At 42.3% G+C, this 22531-nt stretch overlaps 1 protein-coding gene across 1 annotated transcript in view; it reads right to left on the bottom strand.

Moving 5' to 3' along the window:
• Positions 1–1246: 1246 nt before the first annotated feature.
• The window catches only part of YAF2 (YY1 associated factor 2), a 45424-nt gene continuing 24139 nt past the window's right edge, over positions 1247–22531 (bottom strand). The window contains exons 3-4 of the mRNA XM_065413552.1: positions 7301–7453; positions 1247–3265 (exon numbers count right to left, since the gene is read on the bottom strand). Coding sequence (XP_065269624.1) covers positions 3028–3265; positions 7301–7453 — 391 coding nt within the window. The 3' untranslated portion in view covers positions 1247–3027. The remainder of the gene's footprint in view (positions 3266–7300; positions 7454–22531) is intronic.

A 22531-nucleotide genomic window follows, 5' to 3' on the forward strand; every position in this document is an offset into this window, starting at 1 on the left:
AATTAACTGCATCTTATTCTTTTTGTTTTTGAAACAGTGGACAATCAATGCACAAAGGAACTTATTTACATGGAGCATCATCACATTCATCTTTGTTGGATCATCTCATGTAACCACGCAAAATGCTTGGCTGATGAAGGTTGGTGCAGACTTAGAATGTAACAGATGATGATCAGTTATTATGCAGAGAACAGTAAAAGAAAAATAGCTAACAATGAGTTACAATGTTAGGTTTTTACATTCTACAAACTGAGTAAAGATGGAGTAGACCTTTTTTATGAATTTACAGAGTTGAAGAAAGGACTTGGTTCAAACCAACTGAAAACTTCTTCAGAGATTATGGAAGTGAGGCTGGTTTAAAGTATAGTTATAATGTTATGAGTAGAGAATCAGATATTACTTCGCTGATTATTTTTTTTAACTCTGGCATCAGCACTGTCACACCACTTTTGCTATAGAAGAGCAAAAATTCTGGTGTGTTTCATGCATCTACAGGAATGGCAAGCTAACGTTTGGTTACATTATCGTTGTTCTTTACACCTCTTACATCACCCCAATTCTACAACTTAATTACAAACTCTAGGTGGAGTATGTAGTGCTGGCAATTTTACAACCATGGAGTATATTTGATATAGAAATTCTTGAGTAAAAACGAGCAATCCAGTGACATTCTTTTTACAATCACTTTTCTGATAATAACCACACTTTAAAATTTCTCTTGTAGATACTAAGGATTGCTTTCATTTGATATTAGATTATACCTCTTTGTAGTCAATTCCATGCAAATTAACTAAATAAATAAATCAATGACTGCCTACTTCTCTAGACAGAAAAGACACTTGTTGCAGGTGCTGAATGGTCAATCTATACTAAATTTAATAATAAGGTTCTGACTTAGTGAACTATAGGTATTAGATCACTATTTGATGTTTGCAAAGAGTACTGAAATATGTTAATATTCATTTTGTTTTAAAATTGAAACATTTCATAAAGGATCTTGCATTGAGATTCACTATCATTATATTGCTTACTTTAAACAGATTCAGCTCTCTTGTAATCCATTAACTCAGTATACTCTTTTCCATATAGTTCCACCTAACAAATTGTAAAAAGTAAAACTCAGAATGTATCTTTCTTTGTAAGAATTAACATTCATTACTTGAACATCTAGCCCCACCCCAGCCAAAAACATTTATGTAACTTAAAATGCGATGTTTTAAAAGGTATTAAAATATGATCAGAAAATTGGAATGAAGAAATGTTTAGTAAGGTAAAGCATAATACATTTTAACCAGGTCAGTAGTTGTCCATTTGAAATAACCTATAATTAACATTGGATTTTTAAAAGTTTAACAGTAACACCAAGGAATGAGGTATGTAAATTTTTAGATATCACATCAGACTTTCATTTTATGCAACTAACTGTATTTCACAACTCGCATCTTACAAAATAGACAGTACCATTGTGCCTGTAGAAGTACTGCATTAAAAAACAGAAAGATACATTACTACAAGAAACCACCAAACATCACAATTATCAGGGTCTACAAAAATCCATTATTTTAGCTGTTATCAGGATGCATCATATGAAGATATTTTAGGGCTGGATTCACTACCAAAAAAAGTCCATCCCACTTTCACATTGGCCCAAAAATACATATTTTGAATGAGACACAAAGAGAAGAGAGAATTACTGGGATGTGAATGGGCTTCCTTTGGACAGGAGCCAGATGCATTTTTGTATTGAATCTGACCCTATAATTTAAATCTATATATGGATTTTTTTGTGCATAAAAAAAAAAACCAACACCTAGTTGTAAACAAAAATGCAAAATCTGTATTCATAAAAATATTTTATTGGTTATTTTACATAATACCGGGTGGGACTGTAAATATTTTTGCTCTGTATCAGTATATTGCTAAATGCATAAATGTTGACAGTTTATGCCAGAAAATAGGGTACTGCATTTATGACTGATGCTACAGTATTTAATAAAGGGCCAATTCAAAATCAAAGAAGCTGATCTAAGAACAAAATGTGATAGTATTCCTTATTTCCTTACTCCTGTGCAACATAGTATTTTTGTACTACACTGATATGCGACTATGACACTGGGCAAGTTTGGGGCAAGGAAATAATGCTAAGCAGAAATGAAAACTGTACTAAAAAGTTATTTTTAAAGCTTTTCCAGAATTTCAGATTTTAAAAATTTACTTTTTGCCAAATGCTTAGTCATTTGAGATTTGATATCGGGTTATAGAACATAGACTATCAGTGTCTAATGACAATGTAGTACTGTATCTGAATTATAAAGCTAAATAACCAATGCTCATAGTATGTTCACTCTTTTTGTTCGTAAACATTACAATAAGTGTTTTAAGTATGAGGAAAATATTGGTAAAACCAGCAACATAATTCAGTAACAGTAATTTAGTAAACGATGTCAAACATTGGCAAAAATTCATACAAATGTTTTATTTAATAACATTTTTCCTATTTAAGCACACCAAGTACCAGCAGGTGTTTTTAAGAAGATAATAATTATGAAAATTCTGTTGCAGCAATAGTTGATTAAGTTGATCTTTGATTTGCATACATATAACTATGTTTCACAATTCTCAAATAATACATATTTAGGCAGCTTGAACTATGTTATAAAAATTTTAATTCAGTACACGCCAATAGTAGAGACTCCAAGAGTTGTGTTAGAATTCACTAAACTAAAAGTGAAAATGGACTTACCAATAACACTGCATAATGAACATTCAAACCACATTTTCATGGCACCTTTAAATGTGAAGATTAAAAAGTTAGTCTGAAAATGCTTTGTAGGCATTTGTAGATTGCATTTAAATTATTATTTCTACTGCTTCACTTCACTTTTGTAAAACTGCATAAATTATGTTCCAGTAAACATATCAATTGTGCATGGATAATCTGTCATGAAAATGTGGTAGCTGTTGGCAGAAGTTGTGTATTTGCATGTTTTGAAGAGAAGAGACTAAAGAAACTGGAGAAAATAAACTTTAATGAGATTCTCCATTCAACGATGAGGCTTCTCCTCTGGGCGAAGATGACCTGGACATTCCCCTCTCTGTATTGTCAGAGCTAGAACCACTCTGACTGTGTTGATCTGCAGATGCGGTACTGGAAGCAGGTGGTGACTTAGTTTTCTCCTTAAAGTCTGTAATAATGACTGTCAGATCTCCAACGGTAACTTCCAAATGCTGGGCACTACTCCGATCCACATTTTTCAATCTTGGCCTAAATAAAACAGAATCAAATTAAAAGCTAGAAGCTTCCACATCCCATTATCCTCTTGCCACTCCAATTTTTAGTGATCTTTGTAGAAAACGTATAACTTAGTGAAATACTGCACACAGCAATATTATGAATACATAAAATGAGAATGTACCACATAGCTAGCAACTCTATACTGTAATAATTAAATTTTTCTTCACCTCTAAATAATTTGATTTGAACAGGGCCCCCTGGATAATGCGATTAAGGTGGTCACAAAACCGTACTCCACATTTTAAAATTTTTGCTTGTAAAAAAATTACCGTATATACTCGTTCATTAGCCCATTCGTTTATAAGCCGACCCCCCAAAATGGATGGGTAAAAATAGCAAAAACTGTATGACCCTTTCATAAGCTGACCCTATATTTCAGGGGTTGGAAAACTTTGGCTCCCAGCCCTTCAGGGTAAGCCGCTGGCGGGTTGGGACATTTTGTTTACCTGGAGCGTTCACAGGCACGGAGCCCCTCAGCTCCCAGTGGCCGCGGTTTGCCGTTCCCAGCCAATGGGAGCTGCGGGAAGTGGTGCCATTTCCTGCAGCTCCCATTGGCCGGGAACGGCAAACCGCGGCCACTGGGAGCTGAGGGGCTCTGTGCCTGCAGATGTTCCAAGTAAACAAAACGACAATGTATTAGATAGTCAATTCAATGATTCCGCCGAGTTTAAAATCATCAAATTTTGGTGTAGACCCGTTTATAAGCCGACCTATGCTCTTTGATGCGTCACTTTTTTACCAAAAATATTTGGCTTATGAACGAGTATATACGGTAAGTCTCTAGCCTTCATGGCTGCAAAGAATGTTCAAAATATGACCCCACAGTAATATCAGTGTCAGCAGACAGCCTGAAACAACAGCCCTGAGAAGCATGAACTTCTCCATTCATCTCAGTGGGTGTTGACTTTAAGTTCTTAGTATGCAGAAACCAGCTCCCATGTCCTCTAACCAGTTGTTTCTAAACTTCTACTGTGCAGGTATTAGCAAATACAAATTCTGCAGCACACTGAAAATTTAAAATTTGAAGTGGGCATCATGTAAATAGAATTTAATTTTAAAATAATTTACACATAAAACACTATGATGACAGGGCTGGAGTCTGGGTTCCCTGATGCATAATTTAATACTAATATCCTGCATAGGACATGGGGCCACAAACTCTGGTCTGATTACTACTTTTTTATTTATTTATTTATTTATTTTTGAAGACCACAACAGAACATTTAAACTATATTCCATCAACTTGGTCTCTGCAGGTGCTAGTGCAATGCGTGATCTAGGCATGAAACACTTTAAGTTGCTAGTTTTCTGTGTGTGCCAGGTGACAAAGCATGTCACCACAGCAGCTGAAAATACCTGCTGACAACAGCAGCACAGCACACAGCAAGCCTTTTAAAAATGACCTACGGAACCTATATTTGATTCCACAACTTTCTCCAGGCCAAGCTTGGAAGTAAAGAAATTAACATGAAACCAAGATTTGGCAGGTGTGCTCCTAAAAAGCAAATCTTAACCCTCACCTCACCTACACAGGGATTTAGAGCCCTGCCTCAAGTAGAACTGATGCTGAGTCACCTCACCCCACCTTTTGCACTCCCACGCAGCCAAGAGTTGAAGCTGCATAAGAGTTCACAGGGAGCCCAATGCGACTCTTGCCCCAAGGCTGAACTGGCATTAATAAAGAGCCTAACTGGTTGCTCGAAGATGTGGGAGTGGAGAGGAAGGATTCACTTTTGCCAGCCTGAATGGGCTGCATGCCAGAGAGAAAATTTAGGGCTTACTATATGCAGATTTTGTTATACATATTTCTGGAAACATTTAAATGTGCTCCTTTTTTAAGTAATCCACGTAGAAACTAAGGTGAGCATTCTTAATCAGAACCCAGTCTAGCCAAAATCAGATAGTTCCTTTTTTTTTGTACTTGTATGTAATACTTGAGTGTTTGAATATGGAAACCAGTAGGTTGATTTCTCTTCACTATTAATTTTTCAAGCAATTCTTTGTACAGCTCTTACTGAGATTTTTATTTTTAAACAATAGTCCCAGCCAGAGGCGTGCACATGGGAGGGCAAGCAGTGGCACGGGCCCCCTTCAATAATTGGCAAGATCACAGAGCTCCGCTCACTCTCTCTGCCAGGGCCCTGGGGTGTGTAGAGCTCTGTGACCCCACCACAGCCAAGTCCTTGTGGATACATTTATTCAAATGGCTCCACTGCACATGGATTTTCATTGAAGTGGTGAGTGTTTATTTCTAGGTATGTGATGTACATGTGTGTGCTGATATGGTTTAATGTGTGGGTTTAATGTGCCCTTCCAAAAGCGGTCAAATTTAAATTCCTGTGCATATCCCTGTTCCCAGCCCTTGCAATATCACCCTCTCTCACTTCTCATGTAATAAGACTATTTAACCTTCAGCATTCCCACATAATTGTTACCATTCAAAACAATACCTCTAAAGATACTAACTTACAAATGTTACACTCTAGCCAGCCAAAATGTATAATTAGAAATAAGACAAACATTACAAAAATCCTTTATCCCAGCTCTGTTCATTTCCTTCCTGTTGAAAAAAATAGTCCCAACCTTTTCAATGTAAATTTGGGGAGTACTCTTTACTCTTTCTCGAGCAGTCCCTGAATAACACTGAAGGTCCTGTTTCATCCAATGCATGGAAAATGTCTGCTACTTCTCTGCAGAAGTGATTCCATAGAATCTTCCTTGGCTGAATTCTGCCTCACAGACTGCAGCACTTCCAAAACACACAGTGACACTATTTCCCTACATTTTCTCTTCCTCTTTTAAGCAGGTTGCATCTCTTTCAGTCTTCTCAGGTTTTCAGTTACATATTTGTGACTAAACTAACTTTATACTTAATTTGGGGAAATCTAGACACAAGCAATATTGTCCCAGAGCTATGCAAACAACTGATTTTTTGGTTTGCTTGCAGTTCCAAAAGATAAATTACAAAAAAATCAATTTGGATCAACCCAGAAAGGAACTTTTTCTAGGTTTTCAGTGAATTGAAAAGTTATAAAAATTAGTTTCAGGTTAAATGAAATGTTTCTTTTTACCTGAAACAATGTATGTATGTATGTATGTATGTATGTGTGTATGTATGTATGTGTGTGTGTGTGTTTTTAATGAACACTGAGTGGGTGTTTTTAGTTTTTTTTAAATGACATTGAAGGAAATACTGAAACAGTCCATTTGAATTAAAAAAAAAAATCAAAACATTTCATTTTGCAAATATTAAAACAAAATGTTTAGACATTTTTGGATTTTGTTTTTTCCCCAACACAAAATTTGGCAATGCTGACACAAATTCATGAAATTTTTCTGTATCACCGAATCTGTATTTTTGGCTGAAAAATTTCACCCAGTTCTACTTGTGTCTAACATCCTACATTTTTCCTTCCAACTGCAGGCTGCTCCTACTCCATGGCAAGATCAAGACTTTGCGGCTACTTGCTTGAACTGTCATATTTCAGACTGGTATTCTAAGAGTCCAAGATATCCTTCAGTATCTCAATCCACTATGTATGTTTTCAGCTTCATAAGTCAGTTTGTCTCCAAAAGTCGCTATTCTAGCCTTTGTTCCTTATCCCAAATTCTGCATGAATACCAACAACTCTACCTTGCCTACTTCTCCAGAACCTTATATTCCCTTTTCTCATCCAATTCTGTATAAAAACTAGTCACTTTCCTCTTCTCCTGGTTTACTGGAACATTATATCTTCCATTTTTCTGTCTACAAATCATTTTGCTAGATGAGGAAAACTCTATGCCTTTACTGACAATACCTAATTTTCCCTCTCTTATTTAGTCTCCATCTTGTGGTCAAAACTACAAACTGCAAGATTGCTTCACAAACAACAGCATCATAAAACAATGAAACTTCAACAAATATTTAGTCTAATTTTAAAATGACTTAAGAGAACACTTACACTAGTGATGAAAAATGTGCATCATTTAATATTTTACAAATACCAACAGCTTTTAATTTACCTGGTTTTCTTATGACTGTTCTTTTTGCTAGTTGTTTCCTTTTCACTTTTTTCCTTTTCTACTTTGTCTTTTTTCTCTTTCTTTGATTGTGTAGGGGGCACAAATTGCTGAGTAACCTGTTGTGCAACCAGCTGAGAGACAGGTCGAGGTTTCCTGTGAACACATATATATTTATTATTTAGATTTTATAGTGCCAGTTTTATACTCTACATTTCACTGTAATTAAAACAATAGTCAATACAAAATGCAAGACTGTTAAACACATCAAACTGCCAACAGTTCATAGTAATAGCATATCCAATTCAAACTCACTGTATCCTGCCCATTAGCCTACTAATCCACCAAAAGAGACAAATTTTAAGGATTTAGAGACAGGGCTTTGTGCAATGTGTGAAGAGGTGTATCAACCCTGCACTGGCAACATAAGGGTTAACCCAATACTTTGGGCACAGGAGGCCACACCCCTAAGCCATTGCTGGGCATGCTCCCAATGGAAGGAGCATATAAAAGTATGCAGCTCAGTCTGGGCTGGCTGAGGAGGAGAGGACATGCATGGTAGGCTGCTGCTAAGAAGCCACCAGAGCTCCAAACCACTGAGGCAGAGCATCCTGACTATGCCACGAGACCCCAGTTGACCACGGAGATGAGAGAGGATGACGAGCTGCTATCAACATGGAGCTACAGAATCGGGATTAATGGTAGGAAGTGACCCACGGTACACGTTTGGGCATACTAAAACCAGAACCCTATACCAGGGTACCTGGCTGTCATAGGGCCTTGGCCTGGAACCCAGTGGAGTATGGAGGCCCCTACCTTCACCACAATTGCCCGTAGGCATTAGTGCCACTAGAGAGGGCAGCTCCTTAGACTTGCTGTTGGGCAACCACTGCCACCAAGAGAAAGGCGGCCCCATAGACTGTTGCTGTGGGATAATTTGGCCGCCGAAGTAAGTGGCCAGTTATTGGACTTTCACTGCTAGGCGATGTGGCCATTGAAGTATGAGGCCCCTTCTTGGACCCCAGTTGATTCACTGACACTGTGTGCCCAGAAAATTAATATATGTAGACACACCAAAGGTGGTGATCTCTGGAATAGGAAGAGCCTTCACAGAGAATGCCCTGTCAGCAGCACCCACCTGTTTAATTTAAAGGTCCCCAGTTTCAGCACATCTGCGGATAGCAAATGCAGTAATATCACATGGGGAAAGAGCTGATCTTTCAGCTCACTAGCTCCCAAGCCATTGTGGGCTTTATAGATTAAATCCTATACCCTTGAACTCCACACAGAAACTTCTTTGTTATATATTTTGTAATTTTTATACTATTTAGTAATAAAAATAAAAAATAAAACAGTTGAAATCAAAATGAAATATTTTGATAAATCATAATGAATCCTGAAATCATAATGAAACCTGAAAATTTCAAAATTCTGCAAAGGAAAAATCTGATTTTTTTTTTTAAATCTAGCCAATCAAAATGTTTCATTTTGATTGGCTAGATCAAAAAAAAATTAAAATGAAACATTTTGATTGGCTAGATCAAAAAAAATAAAATCAGATTTTTCCTTTGCAGAATTTTGAAATTTTCAGGTTTCATTATGATTCCAAAAACAAAAATTTCCATCTTCTGTGTAGCTCTAGATATTCCTTAGAAAAATAAGCATTGTGAAACCATGAGCATTGCACAATAACATTCAGAAAATGCAAAGCTTGAAATGCTGCTATTTCTAATGCACACTTAGGTTTTGTCTACACATTCAGCTGCTTTGCTGCAGTGCATCTGGTGAAGATGCTCTATACCAGATGTGACCTAACTATGGCTCATGAGCTGCATGCGGCTCTTTTTACACTTAAAGTGTGGCTCGCGGAGCTCACCATGCACACCCCCTCCCATTCTGCATCTACCAAGACTGAGCGGGGGGAGCTCGGGGCTGCTGCCCTGTGACCGAGTGGTGGGACTAGGGGCTTCAGCCCTGCAGGGAGGTGTCGGGACAGAAGCCCCGTGCCCCAGCAGGCACCACCCCGCAGGGCAGCTTGTGTTTTGTCTTGTGGCTCTTGAACTTCTGAAGATTATTAAATGCAGCTCAGGGGGTCAGTCAGTTTGGCCACTCCTGAGTCTATACCGATGGGAGAGAGCTCTCTCGCCAACATAGTGCTGACCACACCGATGCTTATGTCAGTGTAACTTATGTTGCTCAGAAGGGTGGCTTATTCACACCCCCGAGTGACATAAGTTATGCCAACAGAAACTGTAGTGTAGACATAGCCTTATTTATTTTAGCCTGCAGGTTCACTTCTTCAGCATTTGTTGCTTTGGTGTAACAGTAATTGAAATAGCAAGCAGAATGCCAACGTAAATGCCTTCAGCAAGTTATAGTATTTTCAGTAACTACCGTTATTGTTAAGGTTACATATAGAGTTCCACTGTCAAGCTGAGAGGCCAGAATGCTGGAGACACAATTAGACTGATAAAATGGAAAGAAATTGAAACCCTAGGTTCACCCAACACCCAGACATGAAGTAAAAACACCAGAACAACAAATGGGGGTAGAAAACCAGCACCCAATTAGTCAGTGAGAACTATACAGTTTATGTCAGAAGGCAAAACATATGACTATTTTCTTTGTGGCCAAGTGGCGTACATTTGCACTTGATATTGGCATGTAGTGCATGACTGTCAGAGCATCTTGAGGCCAGAACTGCTGAACTAAAATAGCAGACAGTAGCTGAAATATTTATATAGAAATACACAGATTTTTCAAGGTCACAAGGGACCATTGTGATTGTCTAGGCTCACCTTCTGCTTAACACAAGCCATAGGACTTCCTTGTATACCCCTGCTTCAGGTCCAATAACTGTGCTTGAACTAGAGTACACTTTCAGGAAAAAACTACCTATCTTGATTTTAAAATGTCCAATGATGGAAACATCACAAACCTTGGTAAGTTGTTCCAATGATTAATTATCCTCACCATTAAATAAATAAATAAAAGGTGCCCCTTACTTTTAATCTGAATTTGTCTAGCTTCAGCTTACAGCCATTGGTTCTTGTAAGACCTTTTTCTGCTAAAGTAAGAACCTTCTATTATCAAACCTCTGTCCCCCTTGATCTAAACTGTGATCAAGTCACTCCTTAACCTTATCAAAGAGAAGATAAATTGCATTATAATGGAAGATTTAAGGAGCTCATATTCTCTAATCCTTTAATCATTCTCATGGCTATTTTCTGAATTCTCTCCAATTTTTCAACATTCTTCTTAAAGTATGAACACCAAATCTAGACAGTATTCCAAGGATCACATTAACCCTTTTGGCCACAGTGTCACACTGGGAACTCTTGTTCAATTGATTATGCACCATGACCCCCAAATCTTTTTCAGAGTCATTACCTCCCAGGATAAATCTCCCATCTTTTAAGTGTGGCCTACGTTCTTTGTTCCTAGATAGATGACCCTTACGTTTGGCTGTACTGAAATGCATATCGTTTGCCTAAACTCAGATTACCAAATGATCCAGATTACTCTGCATCAGTGACCCGTCCTCTTCATTATTTACTATTCTCACAATCTTTGTCTCATCTGCAAACTTTATCAGTAACAATTTTATGGTTTTTTCCCCAACTCCTTGATAAACTTGCATAGGAAGAACCAATCCCTGTGGAATCCCACTAGAAACATAGCCATGCAACAATGATGTCCCATTTATAATTGCATTTTGGGCCCAGTTTTTAATCCTTTTAATGTTCTAGTTTATTAGTCAAGAGGTCATGTGGTACCAAGTCAAATGCCTTCTGGCATAAGTATATTACATCAACTCTTAGATTACAAGTTTACTTGATAAAGGTATCAAAAAAGATATCACCTTAGTTTGACAGTATTTATCTTCTGTAAATCCATGTTGATTGGCATTAATTATATTACTGTCCTTTAATTCTTTATTAAGCGAATCCCATTTCAGCCACTCCATGATTTTGCCCAGGATCAGTGTCAGGCTGGGTCATTCCTTTTAACCTTTTTAAATACTGGCACATTAACATTCTTTCAGTCCTCTAGCTAGACCGTCCCCAGTGTCCCAAGACTGATTGAAAAATCAACATTACCCATTTGGAGACCTCTTCGGCAACCTATTGGATGCAAGTTATCTAAACCTACTGATTTCAAAAAACATGAGAATCCCAGCAGGAGTAGACATACATGCACTAGTTCTCCTCAAGCTAACACAACAAACAGCAGTGTGATCACAGAAGCATGACAAATAGCAGTGTCTCAGGCTACCCACCCAAGTATGTACCCAGGGGGTCAAGCAGGATTGTACTCAGGCAGCTCGCCTGAGTCACTGCCCATGCCGCTATAGCCACACTGCTATTTTTAGGTGCTAACACAAGCAAAGCTAGCACAGATATGTCTACCAATACTGAGAATCACTCCTCCCAGCTGCTGTATAGACATACCCTCAGTTACTGTGTGTGAGGGTGAAAAGTATTTCAGTATCATCAGATGACATAAATGCAACATCTGGCTTCTTGCTAAATACAGAACGGAAATATTTATTTAAAACCTTTTTCCTTTTTTACATCATTATTATTATTTCTGCCACGTCCCTCTAGTAATGTTAGAATTGTTTTGTATTGATATACTTAAACACCTTTTTATTGTCCTTAATGCTTCTAACAGATTTCTCCATGTGTCCTTCTGCTTCCCTTATCAATTTTCTACACTTCCTAAACTTCTAATTTACATTCAATACTATCAACTTCATTCTTCTATTTTATTTTTATATTATACATACACACGTATACACAGCTTCCACTTCCCCTTTAAGCCAGGTTTTTTTTAATTTGTTTTAAAAATCAGTGTAGCCTTTTCTCTCTGGGATTGTGGATTTGGGGGCATCTACTAAAATGTTCTTAAACAATTCCCAATTATCATTCACATTTTTCTGTTTAAGTTCTTTCTCCCAGATGATTCAGCTCAAATATTTTCAACTTTGTAAATTTGACCCTTTCAACTAAGTACATATTACTGATTTGTTTGCACATAGATGTATTCAAGTCATGATCACGTGCACCTAAATAACCACTAATTTTTACTTCTGAAATCAATTCCTCTTAATCTGTCAACATGAGATCTTATACAGAATTCCCCCATATTGAATGCAACACTTTTTGAGTTAGGGACTTGTCAGCTGTAATATTTAGAACTTCCGAGGAAATAGTAATACTTGCTGCATGAGATCTCCAACATATGTCATTCAGACTGAAGTCACCCACAATAATGCAGCTTCCCCCCTCAACCCCCACTATGCATTATAGATAGGGGTTAAGAAAAACATAGAGGAATACTGTACAGTGATCCTGCCTCAGAACTGGCTGCCACTATGCTCCAGTTGAGGTAGCAGGTGTCAAAATAGGAGGAAACAAGGTGGAATGGATGTATAAAACACACTTAGGTAGGAATCACCTTCTGACAGAGAGAAGGCTGATCATTGCGAATACATTAAGGAGATCCCTCCAGGAGATGGGGATACAGTGAAACAAATGGTCATGAGGCAATTGTTAGAAATACTAATATCTAAGTCTGTGGTGAATGGGAGAAGAAATGGTTATTCACCCTGTGCAGTAACTGTGGTTCTTCAAGATGTGCATCCCTAAGGGTGCTCCTCCCTAGGTGTGCTAGCGTCCCCTACACCCTTCACTGGGTATTATTCATAGCAGTGTCTGTTCAGCCCCCACATGCATGCTAGTCAGCCTCATGTCCTGTACCATTGTTACATAGTACTGCATGGGCGAACCGCCCTCAGTTCCTTCTCTATTATGAGGCTCCATAGCAGAGAACTCCAAAGCAGAGGGGAAAGAGGGTGGTAGTGGAGCACTCAAAGGGACACACATCTCAAAGAACCAGAATTACTGCACAGGGTGAGTAATCATTTCTTCTTCTTTGAGTAGTGTCCCTATGGATGCTCCACTGTGAAGGGGGGTATGCTATAAAGGCCCCTATTTCCCCAACCTGTCATGCTGATGTGATGGCTCTGAGGAATGTGGTCTTCACTGATAAATGGAGCAATAAGCAGGTAGCCATTGGTTCAAACAGTGGTCTCGTGAGACATTTAAGGACCAGATTCAGGTCCCAAACAGGAGTAGGGCACTTGACTAGTGGATAAAGATTTCTGAGTCCCTGGAGGAACCTCACGGTCATTGGGTAGGCAAAACCAGAATAACCCTGTAATGGGGAGTGGAAAGCCGTGATGGCTACCAGGTGGACTCTAATGGAGCTCATCGATATACACCAAAAATTTCAGGACTATCTGGCAGCAATGAGGTCATCAGTGGAATATGTCTGAGGTCATATCAACAGACAAATTTTGCCCATTTTTGAGAGTATGTGTAGCGTGTAGACTGTTTCCTGCTCTGTAATAGTACTATTTTTACTTCCTCTGAGGTGGTCTCCAATCCTGTGAATGATTGACCAGCCATGCTTTGAGACGAAGCACTGTGAGATTGGAGTGAAGGATCCTCCTGCCTTCCTGGGAAAGAGGAGGAGCAATGTGGAGAACGATCAGTGGGCAATCAGCCAACTGTACCAGCTAAGTAAACCATGCTTGTCTGGGCCAGGTCAGAACTGTTAGCATAACTCTGGCTTTGGCTTTTTTTATTTTGTGCATAACTTTGGCTATTAGAGGAGTAGATGGGAATGCGTACAAGAGATCCTAGCCCAATGAAAGTGAAATGCATCCCCCAGGGATCAATGACCCAATCCTCCTCTTGAGCAAAACTGGGGACATTTCTTGTTTAACTGTGTGGCAAACTGGTCTATCTGAGGGTGCCCCATTGACAGAATATGTGGTGTAATAGGCTGAGGTCTGTGTCTCATTCATGGTCTTGGAAGAATGTCTGCAGAGTACATTCCCGGTCATGTTCTGAATACCTGCTGTGATGATGACCGAGTTGCATGTGCACCAATTCCTAAGCGTGCTCTTTTTTGGTACCAGGAAATACTGGGAATGAAACCCCTTCCCTCTGTGCTGCATGGGGACTGGTTGTATAGCTCCCAACCATATGAGAGTCTATTTCTTGAAAAAACAAGTTCCCATGAGAGGGGTCCCTGAAGAGGGGCGGGGAAGGGGGGTTTGTTGGTGAAAGCATAGTAATATGGATGGCACACACTGTGGAGATGACCTCAAAACCCAGTGATTAACTCTCAAGCCCGCCTGAAGGGGTAAAGGCAGGTGAATCACTGCAGCTGATAAGGATCAGGATGGTAATTCAGGCCCTCTACCAGCCTGTCAAGATTGCTGGTTGGAGGTGGAAAAGTGCAAGGTGGAAGGCTGAGAGGTGGATGGTTTCCATCTCTGGAATCTGTCTCTTTTGATGTGGTTCGTATGGCCTCTGGGACGTCAGGAATTGAGCAGGATGTGATCTCTGACCAGTCTGGGACTGGCTGAGCTCTCTCTTGTAGGCAGATTTGAGAACATAAGGTAGCTCTAGTCCTTTAACGTTTGCAGAGATTCATCTGTGGTGTCCACAAATAATTCAGACCCATCAAAATGAAGGTCCTCCACCATATTTTGGACTTCTTTTGGAAATCCGGAGAGCTGGAGACATAACTTCTCATAACTACTGCTGTAGCGACTGAATAGGTGGTAGTATCAGCGGTGTCGAGGTAGGCTTGTAGAGATGTTCTGGTGAGTAGTTGGTCCTCCGCAATAATTGCCTGGAATTGCTTCCTGTGCACTGCCAGTAGGTGGTCAACAAAAGAGTTCAGTTTGGTACAGTTTATATGATTGTAATTTGCCATTAGTGCCTGGTAATTGGCGATTCTAAATTGTAAGGAGGCTCATGAGCAAGACTTCCTTCTCAGTAGATATAGATGCTTACAGTCTTTTTCATGGGGCATGGTTTTACCATGGTGCTGCCTTCTATGTTCATTAACTGTATCGACCACCATGGAGTTAGGTGAAGGATGAGAAAAAAAAAATTCTGCGTCCTTTGCTGGAACGTAATATTTCTTATTCACTCTCTTGCATGTAGGCAGAATAGCAACTGGAGTACGCCAAATGATCTTCACTGGGTCCAAAAGGGCTTCATTGACAGACAAAGCTATGCGTGCAGATGAGGGTGAATGAAAGATATCAAGCAGGGCCGTAGCAACAAAGAACGTGGCCCCCTCCGAACGGTGGCCCCCTCCGAACATATGTCCGGGCGGGGCCCCTTACAATGCAGAAACTGGAATGCGGTATTTATTTTGCCACTTTTAGGGGCCCCCTTCCTTGTGGGGCCCCCTCCGGTCGGAGGGTACGGAGGGCGCTCGCTACGCCTCTGATATCAAGCAGCTTATAATGAGGTTCTTTAACCTCCTCGAGAGGGATCTGCAAGAAGTCAACAATTCTCTTGACTAGATCCTCAAACTGTTTAAAATCATCCATCCCGGATGGAGGAGGAGGCGGCACGACAGCTTCATCTGGAGATGAAGATGAAATATTGGCCATAACAGAGGCCTCTTCATCGGCTCTAGCTTCCCACTCCTCAAAGGATTCTTCTTGAGGGGCAGGTCTCTGAGAGAGAGCAGGTGATGCAGGTTTCCTCTCTGTGACAGGTGGTGCTCGGTGCCGGCTCCAGGCACCAGCGTAGGAAGCAGGTGCTTGGGGCGGCCAATTCAAAGGGGCGGCACTCTGTCCGGTATCGGGGCAGCACGTCCGGGTCTTCGGCGGCAATTCGGCAGCGGGTCCCTCATTCCCTCTCTTCCTCTTTGAGCTGCCGCCGAACTGCTGCCGAAGAGGAAGCGAGGGAGGACCCGCCGCCAAACTACCGCCGAAGGAGCAGCGCGATTTAGCTGCCATCAAAGTGCCGCTCGTCGTCATCGTCGTCTTTTCTTTTTTTCCCCCCCACTTGGGGCGGCAGAAAAGCTGAAGCCGGCCCTGTCAGTACCCTGGAAAATTGTTGGCGATGAGCTGTCTAAGGGTCCCAATATGGCCAAGGAGGTGGTGCAGAAGACATAAGAGGAGGCACCTACAAATGCTCATACCAGTGAGATGCTGTTTGCAAGCTTGTGGCATGAGTAATTATAGGCTCGTCAGAGACTTCTGGAAAGGGGCCTCTATAGGAGTGAAGGAGAATCCTGAATTGATATTTGAGACACCGAGGCAAGGTCTTCATCAGAATCCTCTTCCTCAAATTCACTCTGGATTGGTGGAGTGCCTGGAGAAATCCAAGGTGAAACTGTCGGTACCAGATGAACTTCAGGTGAACTCAATGTCCTCGGTACAGACACTAAGTCGAAGCAGAGCAGCAGCGACTCGGGAGTCTCAGATACAGCCAGGTTCTGGGGAAAACAGAATTCCTGCAATACCAAGTGTGTTATTGGTACTAAGTCCGTGGTCTGCACTGAAGTGATGGTGGCTGAGGGCACTGATAGTACAGTAGCTCCTCACTTAACATTGTAGTTCTGTTCCTGAAAAGTGCGACTAAGTGAAACGATATTAAGCGAATCCAATTTCCCCATAAGAATTAATGTAAATGGGGGGTTGGGGGGGAGGGTTAGGTTCCAGGGATTTTTTTTTTTTTTTTTTAAACCATACAGTACTATAGTTGGGAGGCGCCCCCGCCTTACCCCACACAGGCACAGCCCACTGGCACTGGAGACAATGAGGCAGGCAAGGAGGCTGAAGGTGCTGTAGGCTAAGAGAAGCACGTTGCGCAGCAGCAGCTTCCCCTACTCTGCAAGCACCAGGGGCGGGGGGCTCAACCCTCGGCCCGCCCACGCCACCCCTTTCCCCAAGCCCCCACCCTTAATCCGCCTCTTCTTCCCCCCCCTCCTTCCCCTTTACTCCGCACACCGCATCCTCGCTCCTCCCCCCTCCTGCCGGTGGCAATCAGCTGGTTTGCGGCGTTTGGGAGGGAGGGGGACCCTGCGCTCCGAGTCCTCACTTCTCCCCCCCTCCCTCCTGAACACCGCAAGCCAGCTGATTGCCGTGGGCAGAAGGCGAGGGGCAGAGGGGTCTGCCGGCAGGCGGGAGGTGCTGGGGGGGGGGGCGCGGAGAGGAGCTGATAGGGGGGCTGCCAGCTGTGGACAAAGCAGGCAGCCAAATGACGTTATAGCGAAGCATTGCACAACTTTAAATGGAGCATGTTCTGTAATTGAGCAGGGACGTAAGATCGAAGCAATGTTAAGCGAGAGGACATTAAGTGGGGAGTTACTGTACCATGAGTCTTGGGCACTCTGAGGAAAGTGCAGTCGGAGCCCAAGAGGGCTTCTTTGGTACCAAGGAAGAGCTCTTCTTGCTGCCTTGGTCCGCCAGTGATCTCCCTGGGCCTGAGGCTTTGCCATCGTTTGGTCTTTCAGCAGCCTTGTGTGTACCTGATTGGAGAGCAGATGGTGCTGAAGTGGCTGAAGACACCAATGACCTTGGCTTTTTAGAGGTGTATTTTCTAACTGGTGAGCTTGGGGCACAGTCCTTGGAGGACTTATGACAGGAGTCATGTGTCTTCCCCTTAGATGCCATGGAGGAGAGGAGCTCCGATACTGTGGAGGCAGCAAATTTGCTCAGAGACCGGCGTACGGGCAGGGTTCCTTCGCTTGGGTCAAAAGCTGGACAGAGCAAACTATCATAATGAAACAAAACTTTGTCTCCCTGTTTTTTCTGGCTCTGGATTTCAGTGCCAGACAGAAATTACACTTCTGGGCAACATGCGATTCTGTGAGGCAACGGATGCACCAGGTTTGCCCGTTGCTTACCAGGATCACCTCCCAGCATGATAGACAACATGTGAAGCCAGGAGAATCGGGCATAACCTTCCAGTGAACAAGAACTACTAACTAATATCTATCAATATATGAAAAAAGAAGAAAATTTAACTACACTAATGCTAAGAGCAACTTCAACTAACTACAGGACTAAGAAATAAGGACAACTGCCAGAGCTCTATCTCAGGACAAGGTGGTTGAGAAGAAACAAAGCAATTCACCCACACTCTGCTATAGAACGGCATGGGGCTGACTAGTACACATATCCAGGCCAAACGAACACTGTTATTAGAAATCTCTGATCAAAGGCACAGGGGACACTACTGCACCTAGAGTGGAGCCACCATAGGGCACGACTCGAAGAAGAATTATTTGGTGTCTTGCCAGGGGTGAAAGTAAAGTTTCTCTCTTACCGGAAGGGGTGGGGCCTCGGGCGGAAGGGGCGGGGCTGGGGGGGGTCAGTGTCCCCCAGCCAGCACATCCGCGCCACCTGGCCCGTGCCGCCTGGGGCTCCAGCGGCAATTTAAAGGGCACGGAACTCCAGCCACTGCTGCTTTTAAATCGCCGGCCCTGGGGCAGCTGCTCCTTTTGCCCGTCGGCAGCCCAGGCGGGAGGGGAGGGGTGCAAAAGGGACAACAACATTAAGCAGGGTCCTTTGCTGCAGCAGCACTTTAACGTTGCTGCCCCTTTTGCATCCCGCCCCCCCCCCCCATGCGTCAGCGGCCCTGCCACTAGGGACCAATCAGGGCTGCCGATGGGGGGGCACAAATGGAGCAGCAACATTAAAGCACTGTATGGGCTGGAACCGGCAGCCTCTTTTTACCGGTACACCGTGCCAGCCCGTACCGCCTTCCTTCCCCCCCCGTGTCTTGCCTATCCAGTAAGAAAGTGGCATATCTGATGAGACATCTAGGAGTAATTTCTGGCAAGTGTTGGGAAAGACCCTATGGTCAGAGGTCCCAGAAGCTAAATTCAGATTAGAAAGAAGTCTTAGATACAGCTACCATAAAGACCTTTGATTTTAAATAATTCCAGTTTTACATACAGGGCGAACTAGCTTATTTATTTTGATTACAGTACTGCTTATGAGTCCAAATTGACCATCAAGACCCCACTGTGCTAAGCACTATACCAAAAAAAATTATTTTAAAACATAACTAGTTTACGGCTACAATATATATTCTTATCGACAGATTAAAATAGAGGAAGTTAGCAAATACTGTAGAATTTTAGTATTTGCTCTACTGGTCTTTTTAAACAATTGCATAGTTTATGCACATTAAACTTGCTTTTATGACTACATGCAGGTGTAACAGGACTAATTCCCATTTATAGAAAAAGGATACAAGAAGTAACTTTTTCTGGCATTTGTAGAAGTAGTTCTGCCTGTAGTACTGGTTTGGTCACAGATACGGTCAACCTTAAAAAGAGTAAGCTTCAATTTTTTATCCAGAATGCCTGTCCTTTCCCTCAATCGCATTTTTTGAGTTCTAGAAAGAGATCTGACCTGGTTCTAAGCTCAGAGATCAATATTCAAAAGTAAGAATTACCAAGCAATGGTTGGTGAAGAAAGCCAAAGTATACATTTGTTTATAAAATGCTCATGCAGACAATCACACTGAAGAAACATGAAATTAGTGATGAGTGGGACAACCACCAGACACACACGCTTTTACACCAGGTCAGTGGTTCTCAACATATTTACCATTGTGTGCTGCATATGCATCTCTCTATGTGTTATGTGGGCTGCATTCACACAATATATATACTATCTGCATGGCCCTGAGAATGTCACATCAGCTGCAGCTGTGTGCTGATTGGGCCGCAAGCGGCCTGTGGGCTATGGGTTTCAGAATCACTGTACTAGATTAGATAAAGCTACAAACTCATTGAGACAGAGACCATGGCTGAGGGCCTCTGGGCACTACTGCAATACCAATAATAATTTATAACTAGTTTGGCAAAGTATTTTTCCAAGAGGACTTATACAATAATTTGCCTCACATCAACATCCTATTCCTTCTCCATCTTTTATAATTCCCTCTCTACTCACTGCTCCCTTTCTCCTAATCTGCCAGTATACTTCCACCTAAGTAACTCCCCCCACCACCACTCTTATCCATTAAGAGTTTAATAATCTACCGGTCACATTGCTTTAAGGATCCCTACAATGGTTCTATTTTAACTGAGGGTTACAAATTAAGGAAACCTTTTAACAGCTGAATGTTTGTTTTTTAAAAAAACACTACGTCTAATTTTTCTACCATTGTGGCAGCTTATGTTGTAGCAGATGACTTAGGCCAAGAGGTACACTCTATAGTTAGGCCTTCTATTCTACTGTATTCTCCCCCCACACACCCCACCCCAAATTGTTTAATGCCCATCTACATTTTGGTTGAGATTTAAGCATAGGTGATTACTTCGTTGGGAGTCTACTTTATCTTAAGTGAGGGGCAGACCCATCAATTTACTAAAACAAGGGTGCCAAGTGTGCTACACAACATATTATATAGTTTAGTGTATCTAATATAGTTTAATCTGGATCTGCAGCCCGTATATAGATATAGTAAACAACCCAGAGGTCAAGTCTGGCATTTTGTCTCAGACTAAGGCCAGAAGGGACCCATCATGATCATCTAGTCTGACCTCCAAACTGCAGGCCACAGAACCTAACCCACCCACTCCTGTAGTAGGCCTATAACCTCTGGCTGAGTTTCAGAAGTCCTCAAATCTTCATTTAAAGCAGAGGTGGGCAAACTATGTCCTGCGGGACTATCCTGCCCGGCCCCTGAGCTCCTGGCCCAGTAGGCTAGCCCCTGGCCCCTCCCCTGCTGTCCCCGCTCCCCCGCAGCCTCAGCTCGCTCGCTCCGCCGCTGACACAATGCTCTGGGCGGCGGGGCTGTGAGCTTCTGGGGCAGCGCAGCTGCAGAGCCTGGCCTGACCCGGTGCTCTGTGCTGTGTGGTGGCGGCGGCGGCGGCATGGCCCGGCTCCAGCGCCACCAGCCACTGGTGCTCCAGGCAGCGTGGTAAGGGGACAGGATATAGGGCAGGGAAGTTCGGGGGGGTGGTCAGGGGAAAGGGGGTGGATAGGGGTTGAGGTGGTTGGGGGGAGAACAGGGGGTTGAATGGGGGCAGGGGTCCCGGGGGGAGGGCAGTCAGGAAGGAGGGGGATTGGATGGGGCAGGGGTCCTGGGCAGGCTGTCAGGGAATGGGGGGATTGGATGGGGCAGGAGTCTGGGGGGGGCGCAGATAGGAGGGGGTGCCGGGCCACGACCCCCTCCCCTAATCCGCCCTCCATACAATTTACGAAACCTGATGCGGCCCTCAGGCCAAAAAGTTTGCCCACCCCGATTTAAAGAAAGACTTAAAATTACAGTGAATGCACGATTTATTCTAGTTCAAACCAGCAAGTGACCCATGTCCCAACGCTGCAGAGGCAGGAGAAACCCCCCGGAGTCTCTGCCAATCTGACCTGGGGGAAAATTCCTTCCTGATCCCAAATATAATGATCAGTTAGACCATGAACATGTGAGCAAGACCCATCAGCAAACACCTTGGAAAGACTTCTCTGTAGTAACTCAGAGCCTCCCAGTCTAGCATCCCATCTCTGGTAGCTGGAGATATTTGCTTATAGCGGTCATGGATGAGCCACACGCCATTGTGGGCAATCTCATCATATCCCCTCCATAAACTTATCATGCTCCGTCTTAAAACAAGTTAAGCTTTTTGTCCCCCACTATTCTCCTTGGAAAGTTGTTCCAGAATGTCACTCCTCAGATGGTTAGAAACCTTCATCTAATTTCAAGCCTAAACTTATTAATGACCAGTTTATAACCATTATTCTTGTGCCAACATTGGCCCTTAACTTAAAATAACTCCTCTCCCCTCGCTGGTGTTTATCCCTCTGATGTATTTATAGAGAGCAATCATCTCTTCCCTCAGCCTTCATTTTGTTGGAATAAACAAGCCACACTCCTTAAATTTCCTCTGGCAAGGTAGGTTTCTCCATTCCTCTGATCATCTAGATCTAGTAGCCCTTCTCTGCATCTGTTCCAATTTGAATTAATCTTTCTTAAAGATGGGAGACTAGAATTGCACATGATATTCCACGACATCTCACCAGCGCCCTGTATAATGATAATACTTCCTTATCTCTACTGAAACCACATCCCCTGTGCATCCTCGGATTGCATTATCCTTTTTCATAGCTGCATCACACTGGGGCTCTCAGCCATTCTGTGATTGACCAATACACCCAGGACTTTCTCCACCTCTCTTGCTTCCAACTGATACATCCTCAGCTTATAGCAAAAATTTTTGTTGTTAGTCCCTAAGAGCGTGACCTTGAACTTTGCACTATTAAATTTTATCCCATTTCTATTACTCCAATTTTCGTGGTCCAAATCTTCTTGTATGATAGTCCAGTCCTCCCCATATTGGCAATACCTCCCAACTTTGCGTCATTCACAAATTTTATTACCATACTTCCAATTT

The sequence above is a fragment of the Emys orbicularis genome, chromosome 1, assembly GCF_028017835.1.
Source record: "Emys orbicularis isolate rEmyOrb1 chromosome 1, rEmyOrb1.hap1, whole genome shotgun sequence".
NCBI lineage: Eukaryota > Metazoa > Chordata > Testudines > Emydidae > Emys > Emys orbicularis.